The sequence below is a fragment of the Tyto alba genome, unplaced genomic scaffold, assembly GCF_018691265.1.
Source record: "Tyto alba isolate M040663 unplaced genomic scaffold, T.alba_DEE_v4.0 Super-Scaffold_33, whole genome shotgun sequence".
Classification (NCBI taxonomy): Eukaryota; Metazoa; Chordata; class Aves; order Strigiformes; family Tytonidae; genus Tyto; species Tyto alba.
The window spans coordinates 7,526,028-7,544,947 of NW_024881308.1; the positions used below are offsets into that span (position 1 = coordinate 7,526,028).

Consider the following 18,920-nt stretch of genomic DNA (forward strand, 5'->3'; position numbering starts at 1 on the left):
CTGGGAGAGCAAAATGACACCTTTTTTAAAAAAAAAACACAAATGTTTTGCCTCACAGGGCCAAATGAGCTAAGCATTGGCATGGGGGGGAATCCGTATGGCCAGCCAGGACCATCCAGCCAACCAGGATCGTGGCCTGACAACATGCTGTCCATGGAGCAAGCATCGCGGGGTTCACAAAACAGGTAGAATTGGGCAAGGTTTTAAGATAAGTTTAAATACAACTGTTTACTGTTTGTCAGAAGAATTTAAGACACGGAAAATAATTAATGTAGCATACAGAGTGAGGGATAACAGATTGGAGTTAGAATCTATTTCCATTTCTGCTGATGATGACTGGGTATCTTTTAACCCGGCTCCACAAAAGGCATTGCTAACAAAATCAATTAAACCTTGAGTCAGGAGGCATGGAGAAAAGAGGTTGGAAAATCTGAGATCATGTCTCTGTGGCACGTGCAGAAGCCAGGAGAAAAGAGAATTTATGTGTGTTCAAGGATACGTGGCAGTTGACTGGACACTTTAGGACCTAAATTTGGGACTTAAGTTCTTAAGGCTTACTTCAGCCTTCTGGATGATTATAGTACTTAATCATCTTCAGGTCAATATATTATATAAAAACTATGTATATGTCTTTATATAGTCCATTATGGTTGAAATTTTTTATATTTATAGGCAGCTAGTTAGAAACTCTTTGGATGACCTCTTATGCCCAGCACCAACTATGGAAGGCCAGAATGACGAACGGGCGCTGCTGGATCAGCTGCACACGCTGCTGAGTAACACGGATGCCACCGGTCTGGAAGAAATTGACAGAGCATTAGGAATTCCTGACCTTGTGAACCAAGTAAGTAAACCAAGATTTTGGACATTTACTTTCCAAAAACCCAGATTCTTTTGTTATTTGTAAAGCAAGTGGTGAGGACCTCCTCACTCACTCTGTCTCCTCATTTGTCTTCATTTTCCTAAATCTGCCTTTGGAAGCATCTACACTGAGTAGTGATTTTCATTGGAGAAGCTCAGTATTGATGAAACTTCTTGTGCATTACAAAAACGTAAAATGGCATCTTCTTATCCAAGTTAATTGTAATATGCCTTGGTATATAGGGGTTTTTTTTGGGTGTAGATCATTATCATTCTATAAGTAGAGCATTGTGTTGGGTTTCTTTAGTAAACTATTGTCAACTGAGCTTGGATTGTGAAAGATTTGACTGGCAGTAACACATTAGTGAGTAGGACACTTCCATCACCTGCAGTTCTAGATTGAATTTGCTTGGCTAGCAAATAGGAAAAAGAAATTCTGTGAATAAATTGGAACTTGTTAAAAAAAAACAAAATCACACTGTCATTTGTACAAATAGCAGTTTAAAAGTGCAGAAGGGCTTGAATAATGATACTGGTCTGCTTATGTAAGCAGTGTGCAGCAGAACTGATTAAAAAAATTGTTATTAATAATAACTTCTATTTCATTTGTCTGGAGACAAAACTAATAGTAATCTGTCCATACTATGTTCTACCCAAGAAACTGTTGGTTGTTGTATGCTGTGTTAGCTTTATTGTTTCTTTAGGAATTCCTACTTAAAGACTATACTGCTAGTGAAAACACTTTTGTATCTGTTGAAGGGACAAGCTTTGGAACCCAAACAAGATTCATTTCAAGGTCAGGAATCTTCAGTTATGATTGACCAGAAGCCTTCATTATATGGTCAGCCCTATCAAGGGCAAGGGGCAGCAATGCCAGGAGGTTTTAGTAACATTCAGGGACAACAACCGTCCTTTAATTCAGTGATGAATCAGATGAGCCAACAGAGCAATTTTCCCCTTCAAAGTATGCATCCTAGAGCAAATGTGATGAGACCTCGAACCAATACACCAAAGCAGCTCCGCATGCAGCTCCAGCAGAGGCTTCAGGGGCAGCAGGTAATCTTTTGCTCCTGCGTTTACACTTCCTTCTTGTTTCGGCATGGAATAAGGTGCACACTGGATTGTGTTGCTTCACGAATATGAAAATTGACATTACAGCAGATGATTGAAAGGACGGATCTTTGACAGTGCTTTTGACACTGAGAGCCTAATGGTTGTAGGAGTGAAGGAACCTTTATGAGGACAAATGTTTCTCCTTCATCAGCCTCCTTAGCCACAGATTGGATTGGCTGCTGCAGCACACGACATTATTGCTACTTAAAACACTACTCTTGCACGACATAGCTCTGGATGATCTCTTTCTCCATGTTAAGATGTCATATTTTTTCTGAATCTCACTGATATCATTAAATGGGCAGATGCATTTATCCTTTTAATCAAATGTTACTTCTTTTTCACTATGTTTTCAAACTAATCACTTGGGCTTATTGAAATATGGGTTTGCTTTTCTTTTATTGATTTGATGTCATCTTAGGTAATTTCTTTGGATGAAAGGTGAGAGAGTAGATACAGCCACATAGATTTTAACACTGGGTTGAAAGCACTGCTTAAAAAATTGCTGCATGATTTCAGCATTGAGTTCCCCATGTCAAACTGCAGTCCTGGTATCAAATACAATCTACAAATAAAACTCAGCAAACTGAGATAGTGCTGTGTGACATGGAATGGCAACGCTTAATCCTTAGGAAATACTGTGTTTTCTCCTGGTTGTTCAGTGGCACTAATTCAATCTGTATGGCTTTGGAGTTTTGTGATGGAGAGGGAAAGAGACGGAATTGAGCAAAGCTAGTGGTTATACCCTTCTGCCCAAAACATGATTTGGGACAAATAGGTAGTCTGCTATATATTTCTTGTTAAAAAGTGCTGATTTCGAGGGAAGAAAAAAATAAAGCCAGTCAGTGCTGCACTGTTTGGAGGGTTTTTCCTTTTGTGTGTTTGAGCTGCTTAACCAAATAGTTTTGTACTTCAGGTACATCAAACAAGGCAAAAATTAACCATTGCACATGGTTAATTTCAAGAGGTCTGTAAAGAATGTTTTTTGGAGGAGTTGCCGTTACTTTGCTCAGTTACTGGTATTTTCAAGCTAATAGTGCTAAAATGTCTTTTTCCAAGTTTATGAATCAGACCCGTCAAGCGCTTGAAATGAAAATGGAAAATCCAGTCAGTGGTAATGCCTCAGTGATGAGACCAGTTATGCAGCCACAGGTGGGATCACAGGTGAGTAATCCTTACACTTGCTATCTGAAACAGTAATTTTTCAATAGACACATCTTTTACATATCTGTTTAGATTTTGAACCTTCTTTCATAGTTCCACAGCATTTTGGTTTTTGGTTTGTTTTTTTTTTTGTTTGTTTGTTTGTTTTGTTTTGTTTTTGTTTTTTTTTTAGCCCTGTACAATTCGAAAAAGGTGTGTTTTTACCTCTCTTATTCATGAGATTTCAGAGGGATTTGTTCACTAGGTCATGCTATCATTACAGCGTACCAATAGTATTTTCCATGTAGAATATGATAGTAATCTACTTTATCATTTGTTTAGCACTAATGACAACTTAATGAAAACCTCTGTCTGATATTTTGATTATTTTTATATTGGCTGTGGTTTCTCTTAACTTTCTGTGCTGATAATGGATATGCTGGGTCTTAGAGTTAGAAATAGTGTAGGTGGTTTGATTCTGACATGATTTCATTTGTAAAAGTGTTTTCTAATATGATTTTTCTTTTCTTTGGGGGATAGCAGCAAGGTTTTCTTAATGCTCAAATGGTGGCTCAGCGTAACAGGGAGCTAATAAGTCATCATTTTAGACAACAGAGGATGGCAATGATGATGCAGCAGCAACAGCAACCTCAGGCTTTCAGTCCACCACCAAATGTGACTGCCTCAGGAAGCATGGATAGTGCTTTGACAGGCCCTCCAATGGCTCAAGTTCCTCCACAGCAATTCCCTTATCCACCTAATTACGGTACTAGTACTAACATGTTTTTTTCTTCCCGTCTGGTTTTCTTTTCCCTTTCTTCATTTATTATTAATCCAAACTACCTAAATACCGATCATTCTGAAAAATGGAAAATACTCTTACAAAAAATGATGACACTTCCCCTTTCCATCATTGCAAGAAGATAAACTAAAGGGTACTAGGTGATGATAACTGAAGTATATTGCCTGTCTTTTAAGGAATAAGCCAACAACCTGATCCTGCATTCAGCAGAGTATCAAGCCCTCCCAACCCAATGATGTCATCAAGAATTGGACCCTCCCAGAATCCTATGATGCAGCATCCTCAGACAGCAACAATGTACCAGTCCCCGGAGATGAAGGGCTGGCCGTCAGGAAGCATGGCCAGGAGCAGGTGAGCTTCACAGTTATAACTTGGAGCTCAGAAATTGTCTTTCATATTGTCAGAAGTAGAAGCTATGTTCAATGGCTTGTGCTAGGAAATGGATTTAGAAGAGGGAAAAATAATTATATCTCTGGTGTCTGTATTATCCTTGATTCTGCTTGGGTTTAGGAAATAGACTGATTAAATGTATCTTATGCTTAGCTCCATTTATTCATAGTGGACCTCGGTGGTCTTTGTAGCTGGAAGCAACATTCAGTCTTTGAATACTGAAAAAATAATTTGGAGGGAAATATGGAATTTCGGAATAGTGTTACAATGGATGGTACAGCCCTAACAGAAGCCTCCAAAAAGGTTACCACAGGAAATGCCTACACATACTTCTGTGCATATCTAGAAATTCGGAATTCCTTTTGGGAGGGAAATTTCTGTTTCGACATTAAACAGATACCAGGTAGAAACAAGTAAATGTATAAACCAGTTTTATCTTTCATATGTTGACAGCTGGTGCAGGGAAGGCAATGTATCAATGCGTAAACTTCTTGGAAGGTAATTTTATTTGTCCTTTTGTGCTTCAGTTCTTTCCCACAGCAACAGTTCAGCCATCAAGGGAATCCAGCAGCGTACGGTATGATGCACATGAATGGCAGCAGTGGCCATATTGGACAGATGAATATTAATACCATGGCTATGTCAGGGATGCCTATGGGTCCAGACCAGGTAAGTTGTACATAAAGAGTGATGAAAGATCTCTTGACTCTTTTCCCATTGAGTACAGTTTGCTTCAAGCCATTCCCCTGGCACAGTCCTGTTTGTGTTTACATCTGTGGACCTACCATTTGTATGTCCCAAGAGATCCCTTATTTTTGATGCCATTTAAATCAAGTCCATGATGAACCCAAACTGTATGCTGTGATTAGCTGTTGACTTTGAAGTATCATAGGTAGGGTCAAGGCTTAAAAGGCACAAAGGATGCTTAAATACTTCTGAGCCTGGAGAAACCTCAGCGAGCAAAACACAGAGATTGTGAAAAGCATCTTCAACACGTGTAAAAGATTATATATAATAGCTCTCAAGGGTCAGACCAAGAATCCTGGTAGCACAGTACCGCTCTGCTAGAAGCTGGTGATGATCCTTACCCTTATGATACCTTAGAATAGCTAGTGTTTGCATAGCAGGAAACTATGGAAAATTTAGGCCCCTTATTTAAGGGTAGAAGCAGCTAATAACAGGCACTGCAGAGGCTGAAATACTAAATATAATTTTGCTGTAATATTTCCACAAAATACCAAGGGATGAGCAATGTAATATTGAGATACCTTCTACTTGAATAAATTTAGACTGTCTGGTAAAATTCTGTCTAAGGCACCTCAGGAAGCAGCCAAAATAATCTCAGGACTTCTGGGGGATAAGTAAGGTACTGAAGAACTTTGTTATAACCAGGTACCTTTTATAAAGAACAGAAAATGAAGGTGAAATACCAGATTTTCCAAACCCATGTCATACAGTGAAGATACCCAAGTATCTGGGACAGCATTTTTTTTTTACAAATTTATCTTCTAAGTGGAGCACTGAGATGCTATTCCTCTGCTTAGAAATTGACTGGCAGTACTTTTCTCTTCAAAATGCAGTATGTTGACAAGTTTTGTCAGCAAAGATGGTTTTTATTTTCCTCTGATGATTATTTCTTCCTTTCTTTAACAGAAATACTGCTGACACCTAGAACCGTATCTTCAAACAAGAATACGCTGTAATAGCGATGCACTAGTATTATAAAGGAAAGCTACACATTCTTCATGGCATCTAGTATTGGCCTCATGGAAAGAAGTGACTTTTCCTTTTAATCACCATGATATCCTAAGTTACTTCATTCAGAGGAAAAAAAACCAAACAAAAAAAAACCCAAAACAAAACAAAAAACTGCCCCAACCCAACAAAGATACATTTTAGTAGAAGCAGTCTCTGTATTACTGTATATTGTGGTGTACAAAAAAGGTCATAAATATTTTTGGCGCTCTGCCTCTAGAAATGTGAATTCGGCAATGGCATTTTAGTAGATACATGGTGGGTAGACTCCTGGCATACCTTATCTATTTACTGTAGCTACCCAAAGCCCTTTATCTACAGGCAGACAAAAGTGCCTGGAGAAGTCACGGTGGCAAGAATTTTCTGATTTCTCTAGTAACAATATCTGACAGAGAATGTAGTTCCTAGCCTTGACTGTTTTATATTAATTCCTAAATATAAATGCTGCTTTTAATCTCTTACCCCAAGGAGTCAGGATTTCCCAAGCAAAGTAGCAGTGCAAAATGAATTGGCACATACTGGTCCAAAATCCTGTCCATTGAAGCCAAGGGGTAAGAAGAGACAATAAGAAATTTAAATTATTTAAACACAATTGTGACTAATATTTACATATTGATGTGCAGCTGAGTGCACTTTATAAAAGACTATATAATGGATTAATGCAATATCTTTGATAAGGATTTAATATGAAGGTAGGGTGTACTCATGTTCCTTCTCAAACGCAATCTTAAGAATTATTTGAAAAGACTGCATAATGTAATGTTTTCTGTGTATGGAAATTAGAGCAATAATCTTTCATCTTTTTGAAAATAACTTCAGAAAACTCAAGGCAAGGCACTGCAGTCTGAATCAGAATTTTGCAGTCTTTTTGTGAATAAATTTTGTAAATATGATCTTTAAGATAATGTATTATATATATGACTTTTGTAGGTCACTAACTCATTTTTGCAGAGTTTGTGAAGCTAAATATTTAACAAAATTGATTTCTGTAAACTCAGTGTAGTTGAGGTCCAAATAGAATTTTTTTTTTTTTTTCAATTAAATTTACTGACTTTGAGGCTGGGTGACTTTGGCCCACATCTTTCTCTTCTTTGGTCTTCAACACTTCATTTATTTTTACATCTTTAACATATAGCTTTTTATAAAAAAAAAAAAAAAAACCAAACAGTTGTTAAATGCTTTCTCCACCTGTGAGCACTTTGTTACATTTCTTTTTACATAAGGCAATTTGACAAAAAGGCTCTGCATTATAAGATGTTAAGACTTGTCATGGCTGTCGTGTCTTCCTAGCATATGTTGCCTTTTCAGTTGATGAATCCAGATTGTGTCTTTTTTGGTCAATTTTAATGAACTCTAAATGTTCTTCAGAAAAGTTTGTCTGTTGCAAAATATTTGTTGTTACATGACATCTATAAATCTTTAAGGATATTAAGCCACACTTTAACCAAATGTCTGCACCTCATTGGATTGTTCTAATGGTAATGAATGTATTTTCTAAGCAGGTTTCTCTCATATCAGTATTTAAGCCTGGTTACAAATTTATTCATAGTATTTGCTATTTTTCCCCTGCCCCCTCTATTTTCATTCCTTGAAATGAAGACCCCTTTGCAGTTTTTCCAGTTTCAGGCAGTTCCCATGTGTCAAACCTCTAAACTTTCATAAGGGATGATCCAGAAATGTTTAAGATGTGTGGTGCTTTTGTTCTGTTGTTCACTCTGTAATGGAAAACTGACTTCTCCCAAGTGAGTAAACAAAAAAATAATCTGTGTTCTTGATTGCTTCTTCTTGGTACTGTAAGCAAGAGGTGGTTTTATTGTTCAGCATATCCAGTGATCTTCCGTTTTAATAGAAATACCTTGAGCGAGAAATATTCTCCAAAAGTTCATCCTTAGCGTACAGCCAGTTGTGTTCCAAAGGGAATGTAGATTCACTCGATCTACTTTATGCAACCCTGCCTCTTCAATTAATGCTGAGTATGTAGAGGGTAGTATTTATTGGAAACCTTCAGTCCAATTCATGCGTGGCTTTTAATGCAAAACTTTTAAAAGCCTTAGGAACTTTTATCTTCTTTTTTATTTCTTAGAACATGCCTGTTTGTTAAGTAAGTGCTGCCTACTGAAGTTGAAAGGCACAAATCGCTTGCTTTTTATATCAAATCAGAGTAGAACAATCCTTATATTTTGTAGTTGTTCATTATATTGATGGAAACTACAAACCCTGATTGCTTTCATTAGGTGAGCTCTTAGACTACTTTATACATCGTGCCCTTTTAATTTTTTTTTTTAAGCGAGTAATTCTGTTTATACATCTATGTATAACTGGTCCCTAACTGATGGTATAAAGGATCATCATTTCCTCATCTGCGTTTAGAATGTTGGAGCTTTCTAGTACCTACTTTTTTGCTGAATCCAAAGATTTTTAGTTTAAACTTGATTAAGGGTGGGGAGGGGGCCATTTTTCACATGCATTGATGACATCTTTTGTGGCAGCACTGATCCTAAATACTACATCTAGTTTGAAAGTCTTGCCTGCTGCAGTAAATAAAACTGACCTTGAAATCCATTGGTGTTGACTATCTCCACCAATACCGTTTTGGTTCTAGAGCAGTAGGTTTTTCTAAATGTTTTTAAAAAACAACCTGCGTGATATTTTTCACCAGTAAGAGAACAATTAGCTAGTTCAACCACCTCTGATCACTGCTGCGTAATGAGCGTCATTTATGCTACGTGTCTGTTTGTCTTTTGATCACAGAAACCATGTTTTTATAAAATTTCTATTTTTTTCCAAGCTTGGCCTAAAACACTGCTTTTAAAGTTAGAAAATCAGGACCATTTTTCAGTCATAAGGCAAAACTATTTGAATGTTGTACCAATTAGCACACATTTTATTTTAGAATTTATCTGCAGACTACCAGATGACAGAATGATACATCAAGTATGAAACCATGTAATTCTGAGAGCAATATTTTAAAAAATTCTCAGGAGAAGGCATACAGTATTGAGAATTGCATTTAAGTTTAGTTTACATTATAAGTATTGCTTGAAATACCTGTATCTTTATTTTGCAAAACAGAAAAATCACGGGGACTGATTTATAAAAGAGTTGGTTGTAAGGTATTACTGCTCTTCTGATTTTTGTGTTTGGATGTTAATAATAATGTAAATAAAGGTTTCTATTTAAAATCAGAACTTGGTGACACAGTGTATTAGCTGTCTAATACTTTGAGACTGGTAACTGCATCCTGGAAAGGTCAGAGAAAATCCAGTGCTCTTGATTACTGAGGAAAGCTAGGTAGAGAAAATTAGATATTTAGATTTTTTTCCTAGTTGGCAGTAAAAGCTAAGGGAGTAACAGCTTCAACTGTCCACCTGTGAGACTCATTTAGCAACTGAAGTTGCACTGATACTGAGAGGAATTTGTCTTTTTTTCAACTTAAATAGCAGCCTTTAGCAGAGCTGAAAGGAGAAGAGGTGGCAGCTTTCCCCATAACTTGGCAACAACCTACCTCTCATAAAAACAGCTGCTTCTTGGGTCACATGCAAGTCCCACAGCTCAGTATTTTGTATAAAGGGACACGGTAACTTTTCAGGCTTCTGACTGATATCTACCAGGAGCAGTAACACTGGCCGTGCAGGACTGACGTAGTCATGCCCTCACCTTGTCAAAGACTATAGGCTGAACACAAAAAAAAAAGGTAAGTGCCAATTTTTTTAATCTAACCTAGTATTCTTCCTGCATACTCACTGGGAATGGCGGACAGCTAACACTTTTCTCTGGAAGGCAGCAGAGATGTGTTTCTATTTATGAGTTTAATTTAGTAATTTTTTTACTTATTTATATTGATCCAGGATCTCATCATTTATTGTATGTTTCTAATAAACCATGAAATCTAGGGCTAGACTAAGACAGACAATCATAGAGTAGTTCTGTAATTAAAAGAAAACCTTGCAAGAAAACTTTGGGAAGTGTATTTGACTTATTCATGTGTGATACAAATACAAGCTCAAGCCTACTTTCACTACATAGCAGATACAAATAAAGACCCCATTGCCACTTCCTGGGCAGGTGTTCTTTTTCTTTTTCTCAGTTCTTAAATTCAAGTATATTTTTTGAGTATGGGGGTGTGGTATCAGAGATCTCTACCCCTTGTGAAAAAATTCCACTTGAATCTCCTAATGTCTAAAACCAGGAAGGGTATCAACATCATTTTTGTGATGTATTTTTACACTGTGTTTCTACAAGTGCAAGTTAAGTTTCTGTTTTGATAAAAAGTACCTCTTTGTTAAGAGTGAAGGCCACAGCTGGTCGAGTCTGGCACATGAGCTCCCTCCTGTATGGGCCTTTAAAACAGGTAGCAGATTAACATGAAAAAAAAAGATAAATACAAATATCACTGCTAGTGCCTGTACTACAATGTATTTAATAACATCTTTATGAAAATACTCAAATAGACTCTGTACACTGTGCTTCCTTAGTAAAATGATGGTTGTTTTCCCTTTAAAAGCCTTTAAACAGTAACTGTCATTCAGAACATCTACTTTTTTGTAGACTAAACAATAACTACATTATTCTTTATTGGCTACAAGTATTGATCTTCTTGGAGCTGCCTTTTTTTTTTTAAATGATGTAAAAGTTACACTACTAAGCAAATACTGCTTTCTCAAAGGAATTGTTTTGGTTTTGAACATACAATATAATATTACCACATAAAAAAACTTCATACAAATCTGATTTCATTAAAATTTAAGATGTACATTTACTGAAATTTTTCAGTACTTTTAAAAATGGATTAATTCTGAAATGTACTATGCAACATTAAGTAACAGTTTGAGATATGGTGTGTGGGCATTCCACTCCTTTTATTAACAAAATTCTTCACAACCTGAAGGAATTTATTTTCAAACGGCATGTTGATCAATATTTACACAACCTCCAAAAATCTGGCGTCCTGTTAATCAAGATTTTCTCTAATTTTCCTAGAGGTGTCAATAAGGATGGACAAGTAGACACGGAACTAAAGCGTATCCTCAGAGGAAATTTGAGAAATATCATGGTGTTGGGAATGTTCAATGTTGCTTCGCTTCAATTCCCAAATCTCTTGGTAGTTCTTTTCCACCATTACCTTTACCCCAGTTAGAAGCAAAAGCGTCCATGTTTTCTAGATCTTGCATTATACTTGGCTTTGAAGTTTTTCTTATGACAGATGAAGATTAGAGTTACACTGGAAAATGTTTTCAGTTTACTTCCCCTGTCTCTGTGTATACTTTGCCCCCCGGGACAGCAATCCTCTTTGGGATACGGCTGCGGTTCCTCTTCTGGCACTTCCTGGAGCAGTGTTAGTGGTGTCATCTTGACATAAAACGCCTTGTGAAGCAGGTGAGGTATAATCCAGAGCAAAAAGCAGGTACAATAGTGGATTTCAGAGACCTCTGTTTCTGACAGTATTTCCCTTAATTTCACTGCATCTATTTAAGTCACTCACCAGTGCAAACATTCTATCTATTTCAGCCTCAAAGTTTATCCAGTCCTCCAGGCTAACATTATAATTCTCTCTGAAGTCATACACCTTTTCATTTAGTCTGTACATGGATTCAAGTTCTGGCCAGTTTGTATCCTCATGGAGGTGCAGCAGTTGGGGGAGGTTACCCCTCCCATCCTTCCCACAGTTGTCCTCTTTAAAATAAAACAAACATGAGTTAGTGTATAACATTCTAGTAGGAAGTAGAAATACATATTTAATGGTTCCAGGCAGGAAAAAACAATTGAAACACTGTGGACCACCAATAAAAACAGAGCAGGTGGTACTTCACAGAAACAATCCACCTGTGTTTGAAACTGCAACCTCTACAAAACCTGTAGCTTGTTAATTCCAGCTTCATTTTGGTTCTAAAGCCAGTCAAATATCACCACTCAAGGAGCAAATCCTCTTGGGCAAGTTGAGAATGCTAGGCTCTGTCTATTCAGGTACTTGTACATATTTTTTCACTGCACGATTTGAGAGCAGCTTATGATTTTTAATGAACTAGAGAGCCTGAACCTTTTTAAGAGGAGATTTAGAGACAGTAACTGGCATGGCCAAGGTAACAATTTTTCACATCTAAGTTTCTATCTCACCTTTGGGCTCTGGCAAGGTGAGAACTGAATATCATCTTCAAGATTTAAAGGGCAGTTAAGTAAGCAAAAAGTAATCTTAGATTGTAGCATAATGTCAGAATAAAACAGTGTACAGATCTGTCTTTTAGCCTATTTTCTGTTCTAACATGCTTCTTTTTTTCCTCACAACACATCAGGCTGTGGTTGGATAAATGTATGATACTCTGAGAAATTATAATCAGTTTTGTTCTTTCTGGATAGTGTGAGACACCACTAGATAGCTGCTACAAGTTGAAATTTAGACAAAAACCAGTATAATGATCTCTAATTTTTAATGGCAGTTAACAGTAATTGGTTTCTTTAACTGAGCATTCACACCTTTGCTCAAGTTTGAAATTGCCTTGACCTTAATGCTCCTAGATTCCCAGAAAACATGTACCAAGGGGTTCTGTACAGCAGTAGTTGTCTGGAATGATGGCAGTATCATATTTCTTGCATAATTTAGAGGACTTCCCACTTAAGCATTCCATGAGAATAGATGAGGATGTTAGAAAAGGTGCTGCATGCAAAAAGAGAAGTGAGGGAAAGAAAGGTGAGTACAAGCTTAAGGCTTTTCATGAACTGCTCCCAACTCACAGTGACTTGGCAGATGATGGTCTCTTCACATCTGGCCACTTTCGACGCTGAAACTGCCTAATTTTCAAGCAGCAAAAGGAGAAAAAGGTTAACCATCACCAAGAAAACCACCAGCACTACGGTCTGAAAGATGAGGGAGGAGAAGAGTTTAGCCTGAATTCTGACTACAAAGATTAGACCATGCTGTAACATTGACACAGAAATAGTTCCAGTGTTTCAAAGTAACTGGAGTGGAAAGATCTGGGAAAGGCCCTTCCAGGCAGTATCTGTATCTGTCCGCAGGGTTCCCAGTCCCCCACTCCTTGGGCAGGGAGGCAGGACTCACAAGTAATAGTTTAACTTGTTAAAAAATGTACCTGTACTGCTCGTAGCTTCCATCTTTAAGTCCTAAAGGAGGAAAAATTAATAATGTTACTAACCCTTGCCTGCAACAGAATAAGGTATCAGGTAAGGCACAATTTTAACAGATTAACATGTATTGCTATGATGAATATTTCCATACCTGTTACCTGGAGCTGTTATTTTTGTATTTAATCCTTATTCTAGGTAGAATAGGTTGTAAATTGGGATAGATAGCTTTGAAAGTTTTCTGTAAATGTCCTCCAGTGGTATATTTAAATTGCCAAAAACCTGTTGATTTCAAAATGTACAGCTCTGGGTGGTGCATGTACTAAATGAGACCCGAAATATTTCAGGTTTTGATGGACCCAGGTAGGTAAGTATTTTTTGGAGTGTGGGTCTTCAAGCTCTAAAGGCTAGGGTTTTTTAAAAATAGCATTTCTTAATGTCAACTTAATTGTATGAAGGGGTATAGAAATGCAATTTTAAAAGAAGAAATGTAAGTAACTGTACCTTTTGGTTTGCTATCATCATTAAACATTAAAAAAAAAATAAAAATCACAAGCAGTATAAAAACCAGATCTGTTGAGTAGATCCAGAGAAAATTTAAGGGACATGAAAAGAAGAAACTAATGTAGATCAAGAGTAAAGGCTGATTTTGCTTTCTGGAATTTAAATCCATAGTTACAAGAGCACATCTTTTGGTAGAATAATGCAACCCTTCTTAGATTTGCTGTTATTTCACAACTACTGAGCAATAACACAGGTAGGGGAATACTGATCCACTTAAGCACTAGCATCCATTTTGCAGTTCAACTTATTTTTAAGCCAGTTCACCACAAGGCTGTACGGCCTGCACTGTCTCTAAAATAAGTGTGTCCAAAAATCGTGCCTTCAGCTGGAATGCGGAAAGGCAGCTGCCAAACCGGTTGCCCAGAGAGGTTGTGCCCTCTCCATCCTTGGAGGTTTGAAGGCGGGACTGGGTAAAGCCCTGAGTCACAGCTGACCCTGCCTTAGGCTGAGGTTTGAACTAGATGGACTCGAGTTGTCCTGCAGGTCTGTGACCTTGGAAGTGGCTGTTAGTGTTCCTTCCCTCTTTCATCAGTTTTGTTCCTTCCTCGCGTCCTTCCTCTGCATCTCAGCAATACTCCTCACTCTACTATCAAAGGTTCATTCCAAAACACAAATTGAACAAATGCAAATATGTGAGCATGCGGCCATCAGCCTCGGCAGGACATTACTCATAAATAAACACTGAAATAATTTTGACTGATACAGGTTTCATAATGGTAAGAGCGAGCCCCATTTCCTTTGGGGATTTTGAGTGTAACAGGAGACGTGCTTACCCAGGTCCATGTTCCTGGTTCTTGGATTGCACTGTTTATACCCTTTGCAGCTTCTTAGTTCCATGAGCTGGACGTGCAGTTGATTGAGAACATCTCTGTCGAGTGTATTCACTGCATTAATTAGCTGCAATAAACGGGGGTTCTTGTTAGCAACTACTGCTCTGTAGTTTGATAACTTTCATATGTAACAACAAAGAAGCCAAATCATATTACATTCAGGGATTCAGGCCTTATCCACCTAGTGCACTATTTTAAATTATCATCAAGAAGGAATGACAGTGTATTTCTAGAGCTGTTCTATGATCAGGTACCTGATATGGATCGGTATTGAGATCAAAATACTCCAAAAATCCGGTAGCAAATTCACAAAACAGGAAGTTGTGGGTCTCGTTGATTGTCCTCAAACACCAGTATGTGTTGTTGTTGGCGCTGGTACAGGCACAGAAAGGGCCCACTGCAAATCGCAAAGTTATAAAGACGTAAGCTACATGCTGTGGGCTTTAGGCACTGTTAATGAATTTTCCTTTGTGGCATTGCTTTATTCAGAGACAATTACTCTCTCTGACCCCTGAGCTCTAAAGCAGAGGATCCCTTCCAGCATCAGCCGCTCGTTCCACGCGTACCTGACCCACGCGCCAGGGCTAACTTCAGCAACACGGGGGCTAGTTGCTTTCACTGTCTTTTCTGGTTGGGAATATTCCAGACAGTGAGATACCACACCTGATTGTACTGTGCACAATCCCTGGAGGTGTTCATTTGCAGTTGTTGTTTTTAACTCCCTTGCCTTTTGTGCAAGGATAATGCCAACCCTGAAGCAGAGATTATTTGGTCTGAGGAAGGCCGCGTAGCTTTGGCTACGTAACGAATGCAATTGGTAACTTGCAGTAACCCAGCATCCTGGCCCAGCCTAGCCAGTACATGCCTACCTATTACTTAGTGTAAAGTATCCTTACGTGTCCACAGGGGAGCAGTTTGCCAGTGTTGGTTGTCATGGGTAAAGCAGGTCAGACCAGGCATGCTGCATGTGTCGTTATTTTTTATTCTCTTCAGCAGTTTGCGCAGTTTCTTCTTTCGTCTTTGCTCCCGAAGCAGCCACAGCCTGTCTTTCTCCTGTAGGGCTTTCCTGCACACATGAAACATTAGGGTCATGCAGACTCTGTTAGACTTGAGCACACCTAAAAAAAATGAAGCAGCTAATAAAATAAGCTGCTTTAAGAGAAAGAACAAAACAGTATTTTTTAATTGAATGGCTTCCCTTTCAAATGGCTCTGGGTATGACTCTGCAATTCAATGGCACTGAAAAAAAAAAATTAAGCCAAAGGGACTTTCAGCTTGCCTGAAGTCTGTGATGTGACATTTCTGTGATGTGACATTTCCCAGACCAGGAACCTTATCTCAGAATTTACAAGCATTTTAACATGGGCTTAGTTTCTTGCCCAGGTGTCTGTGTGTTTACTCTTTTTAATACAGGATAAATAAAACACTGCTACTTGTGCTTAGTTTGTAACCGGTGTGCAGAGAGCGAATGTTAATGTCTTTGCATTTCCTCTTTCAAAGAAACAGGCCTTCACTTACTTGAAAGGATGAAGACCAGATCCCTTGTGCCTCAGTTTGCTTTTGTGTTTTGAATGGTAACTGGAAAATAAAAACAGCCTTGTTGAAGAACAACAGAAAGACAATTGCTCCTGTTCATACCACACTATCATACTGGATTCAAAGCAGAGTTAATCCAGTGTCGCTTCTCCCTTCATTTACTCGTGTATGGGATGAACACAAAGCAGCCTTCCTCGACAGGTCAGGCACTTCTGCCCCTTGTTGTGCCTCTTTCTTTCCTTAGATCATCTGTGCACAGTGACATCTGGTGCTCCAATACCGCATATTGCAGTGGGTATCCACACATTCTAGCTACAATTTTCAATTCTAATTGTTGTTGGCTGTTTCCCATGCGGGACAGATAAAATCAATAGAATTACAATTCAATTACGACATTTCTTCACCTTGACTAGTCACTAATTTGTTCAGATGACAAGCTCATACCACCTTCCTGTCATTTTCCTTCTGAATGAAAGGATTTAAATACCAGTTGTATGTTGTAGGGTTGGGTTTTTTCCCTCCATCGTTACTAGCTACAAGTTGCAGGAAAACTTTAACAAGACACAGGGAGGTGTCCTGGCACGGGCAGTGTCTGTGGGGGGTGTAAGCAGACATACACATTCTAGCTGGGTGGCTCTACTGTTCTGGCTTTGTTTCCAGAAACTCAAGATTTTGCAGAAATTTCCTTTCTGTGTAGTTTGCAAAGTTAAAAAAAGACAAAACAGCCTTAGTCAGTGGCAGTATTTTCTGGCTGATCAAGTTCACTGTGCTACCCATGCAAATGAGTAAAGAGAAACGTTGTCTTCTAAATTGTACATCAGAATTCAGCTGTCAAGACTAAAATTCCCTTAAAAAAAACCCCAAATCTTTTAAATTATTAATGCTACTGGGAGCTTTAATAAGTTTAATCCTTACAGCAAATTAACAAATAAGATTATTAAAGAACTATCCATCTTCAGTCAATCTTGTTATCTTGCACAGACACTGGGTATTTCATTAACTAATCCTAAATCCTAATTCAATGCAATTCTGCAAACATACATATGTAACTCAGATGATTAACTTCACTGATTTCAGTGGGATTATTCATCTTGATGCTATGCACAAATACAACTGCTTCCTATGCTGGGCCTGAAAAATGTAATATTCTCTACGTTTACTATAAAGCATTAATTGTAAAAATAACTTCATGTTTATTCAATAAACTCCGTTGCTAACATCAGTTTTGAAAGCAGTGCATTATAAGACAATATAAACTTTTTGGGGATTTGCCATTTAGAATTATGATTTCATTTTAAACACTTTTTGCCATGGGTCCCATGTAGAGGTTGGCATAACCCCGGCAATTGATGTTCTTCATATTTTAGTGATCTCTTGCAGAATCCACAGGGGCCACAAGGACTGTGTACCCCATGTCTGTAAACCAGGGTATGCTGCACCTCCAAGGATTTAAGGGTTATGCTCAAAAACTCATTCTGATATACCAACGAGACAGAGAACTATCATCCGTACCCCCTCCCAGAGGCTACTCAGTTAAAGCTGCTCTAGCCCCAGGTAACAGGCTGCCTGCTTTGGGGTGCCCAGTACAGCCCAGTACAGCTTTTTTGGTGCTGCTCGTACCTCCACTGCCCCTGCGGCTACTCTGCTGGTGCCATCGGGCTCACACAGCCTCAGGGGTTGCTCTGTGATCACTGATCAGGAGCAGCTGCTCCTGGTTTCTTTCTGAACAGCTTTCTCGGGGCAAATTCTGTTTGGGTTAACATTTGATTGTGAAAGATTTTCTGCTGTGCTTATTTGCAGAGCAAGAGCTTGCTTGCTCCCTTTCCTCGAACCTTCTTTCCACAGGCTTATCCTACAACCATTTTGCAAATATTTGGCTCTGTAAGAAACCAGCTACGCAATCACAATTTCAGCATTGCCTGTTGCACTTGAAATTCCCAAATCATCTGCACGAGGGACAAGATTTTGTGCACTAAGTCAGTGGTTGTTATGAAAATACGGTTACTCTCTGTACTGTTAAATTCCTGCTTCTCCCACCTGGCATAGCTGCTTAAAACTGCAGGGATTGCAGCCTATGAGATAATACATCCAGCCTTGAAAAAATAGAATGGGAAGAAATTCTCACACTTCCCCACCCTATTATTCCATATTACTCACTATTTTTTTTAAAATAGATTTGTGTAACACTGCACCATATTGACAATTTACCCTTGTGGAAAGCAAGTTTTCAGAAAAAAAGCATGCAGCTTAAAATATTAATCTGGTATCTAATAGCAGCATCTTCAGTCCAGGAGCGTGACTAACTGGTTTATAAGCTATGAGACACAGAGGCAGTGAAACTCCTGCCTGGCAGAAGGTGGGCCGGGTCCCTCTGCAGCCATCCAGCTCCCCCAGCGTTGTACAGGAGTACAGTAAGTAGGCACCCGCTTAACAAAACAGATCCTGATCTCCCCTGTGAAGTCGTAAATCAGCTACAGTTGCACCCTACAAATAATTACTCTGAAGTACACCAGAAATACCTGATCTTGTTACAATCACACTCTTCAGGTCGCTTCTTCTTCAGGTGACCTCTCACCTCCCTCAGGTTTTTTATTTTGTTTTGCAAAGTTTCGATCTAAAAAAAGTAAAGATACAAGTCAAAAAATTACAGCACAATTTAGTCTTATTCTAACCTTCTCAAACCATTTCTGTTATCACCACCAAATGCTTCTTTTTCACCACCTCCCAGGCCTCCCACCACTAACCAGCATTTTCAGATCATCCACCTTTCCAAAAGGAAGCTACAGCAGGAGGAAGCCTCGCTGGTACAGTTCCTCTGCTTTGATTACTGAATGTGAAAGCAGAACGTG

The 18,920-nt window shown here is 38.5% G+C and overlaps 2 protein-coding genes across 12 annotated transcripts in view; one reads left to right on the forward strand and one right to left on the reverse strand.

Moving 5' to 3' along the window:
• The window catches only part of NCOA3 (nuclear receptor coactivator 3), an 86,684-nt gene extending 77,435 nt beyond the window's left edge, over positions 1 to 9,249 (forward strand). Inside the window, exons 17-24 of one of the 3 annotated variants that reach the window (XM_033003685.2) lie at positions 59 to 185; positions 673 to 844; positions 1,621 to 1,917; positions 3,034 to 3,138; positions 3,658 to 3,883; positions 4,096 to 4,270; positions 4,837 to 4,978; positions 5,963 to 9,249. In XM_033003685.2, coding sequence (XP_032859576.1) covers positions 59 to 185; positions 673 to 844; positions 1,621 to 1,917; positions 3,034 to 3,138; positions 3,658 to 3,883; positions 4,096 to 4,270; positions 4,837 to 4,978; positions 5,963 to 5,974 — 1,256 coding nt within the window. In that variant the 3' untranslated portion in view covers positions 5,975 to 9,249. The remainder of the gene's footprint in view (positions 1 to 58; positions 186 to 672; positions 845 to 1,620; positions 1,918 to 3,033; positions 3,139 to 3,657; positions 3,884 to 4,095; positions 4,271 to 4,836; positions 4,979 to 5,962) is intronic. The other 2 variants (XM_033003686.2, XM_033003687.2) reach the window with 2 other exon arrangements.
• Positions 8,926 to 18,920, reverse strand: part of SULF2 (sulfatase 2) — a 167,277-nt gene continuing 157,282 nt past the window's right edge. For 8 of the 9 annotated variants that reach the window (XM_042800836.1, XM_033003690.2, XM_033003691.2 and 5 more), the window contains exons 15-22: positions 18,591 to 18,685; positions 16,054 to 16,113; positions 15,432 to 15,601; positions 14,790 to 14,932; positions 14,479 to 14,602; positions 13,150 to 13,180; positions 12,794 to 12,850; positions 8,926 to 11,737 (exon numbers count right to left, since the gene is read on the reverse strand). In XM_042800836.1, the coding sequence (XP_042656770.1) occupies positions 11,707 to 11,737; positions 12,794 to 12,850; positions 13,150 to 13,180; positions 14,479 to 14,602; positions 14,790 to 14,932; positions 15,432 to 15,601; positions 16,054 to 16,113; positions 18,591 to 18,685 (711 nt within the window). In that variant the 3' untranslated portion in view covers positions 8,926 to 11,706. The remainder of the gene's footprint in view (positions 11,738 to 12,793; positions 12,851 to 13,149; positions 13,181 to 14,478; positions 14,603 to 14,789; positions 14,933 to 15,431; positions 15,602 to 16,053; positions 16,114 to 18,590; positions 18,686 to 18,920) is intronic. The other variant, XM_042800837.1, reaches the window with a different exon arrangement.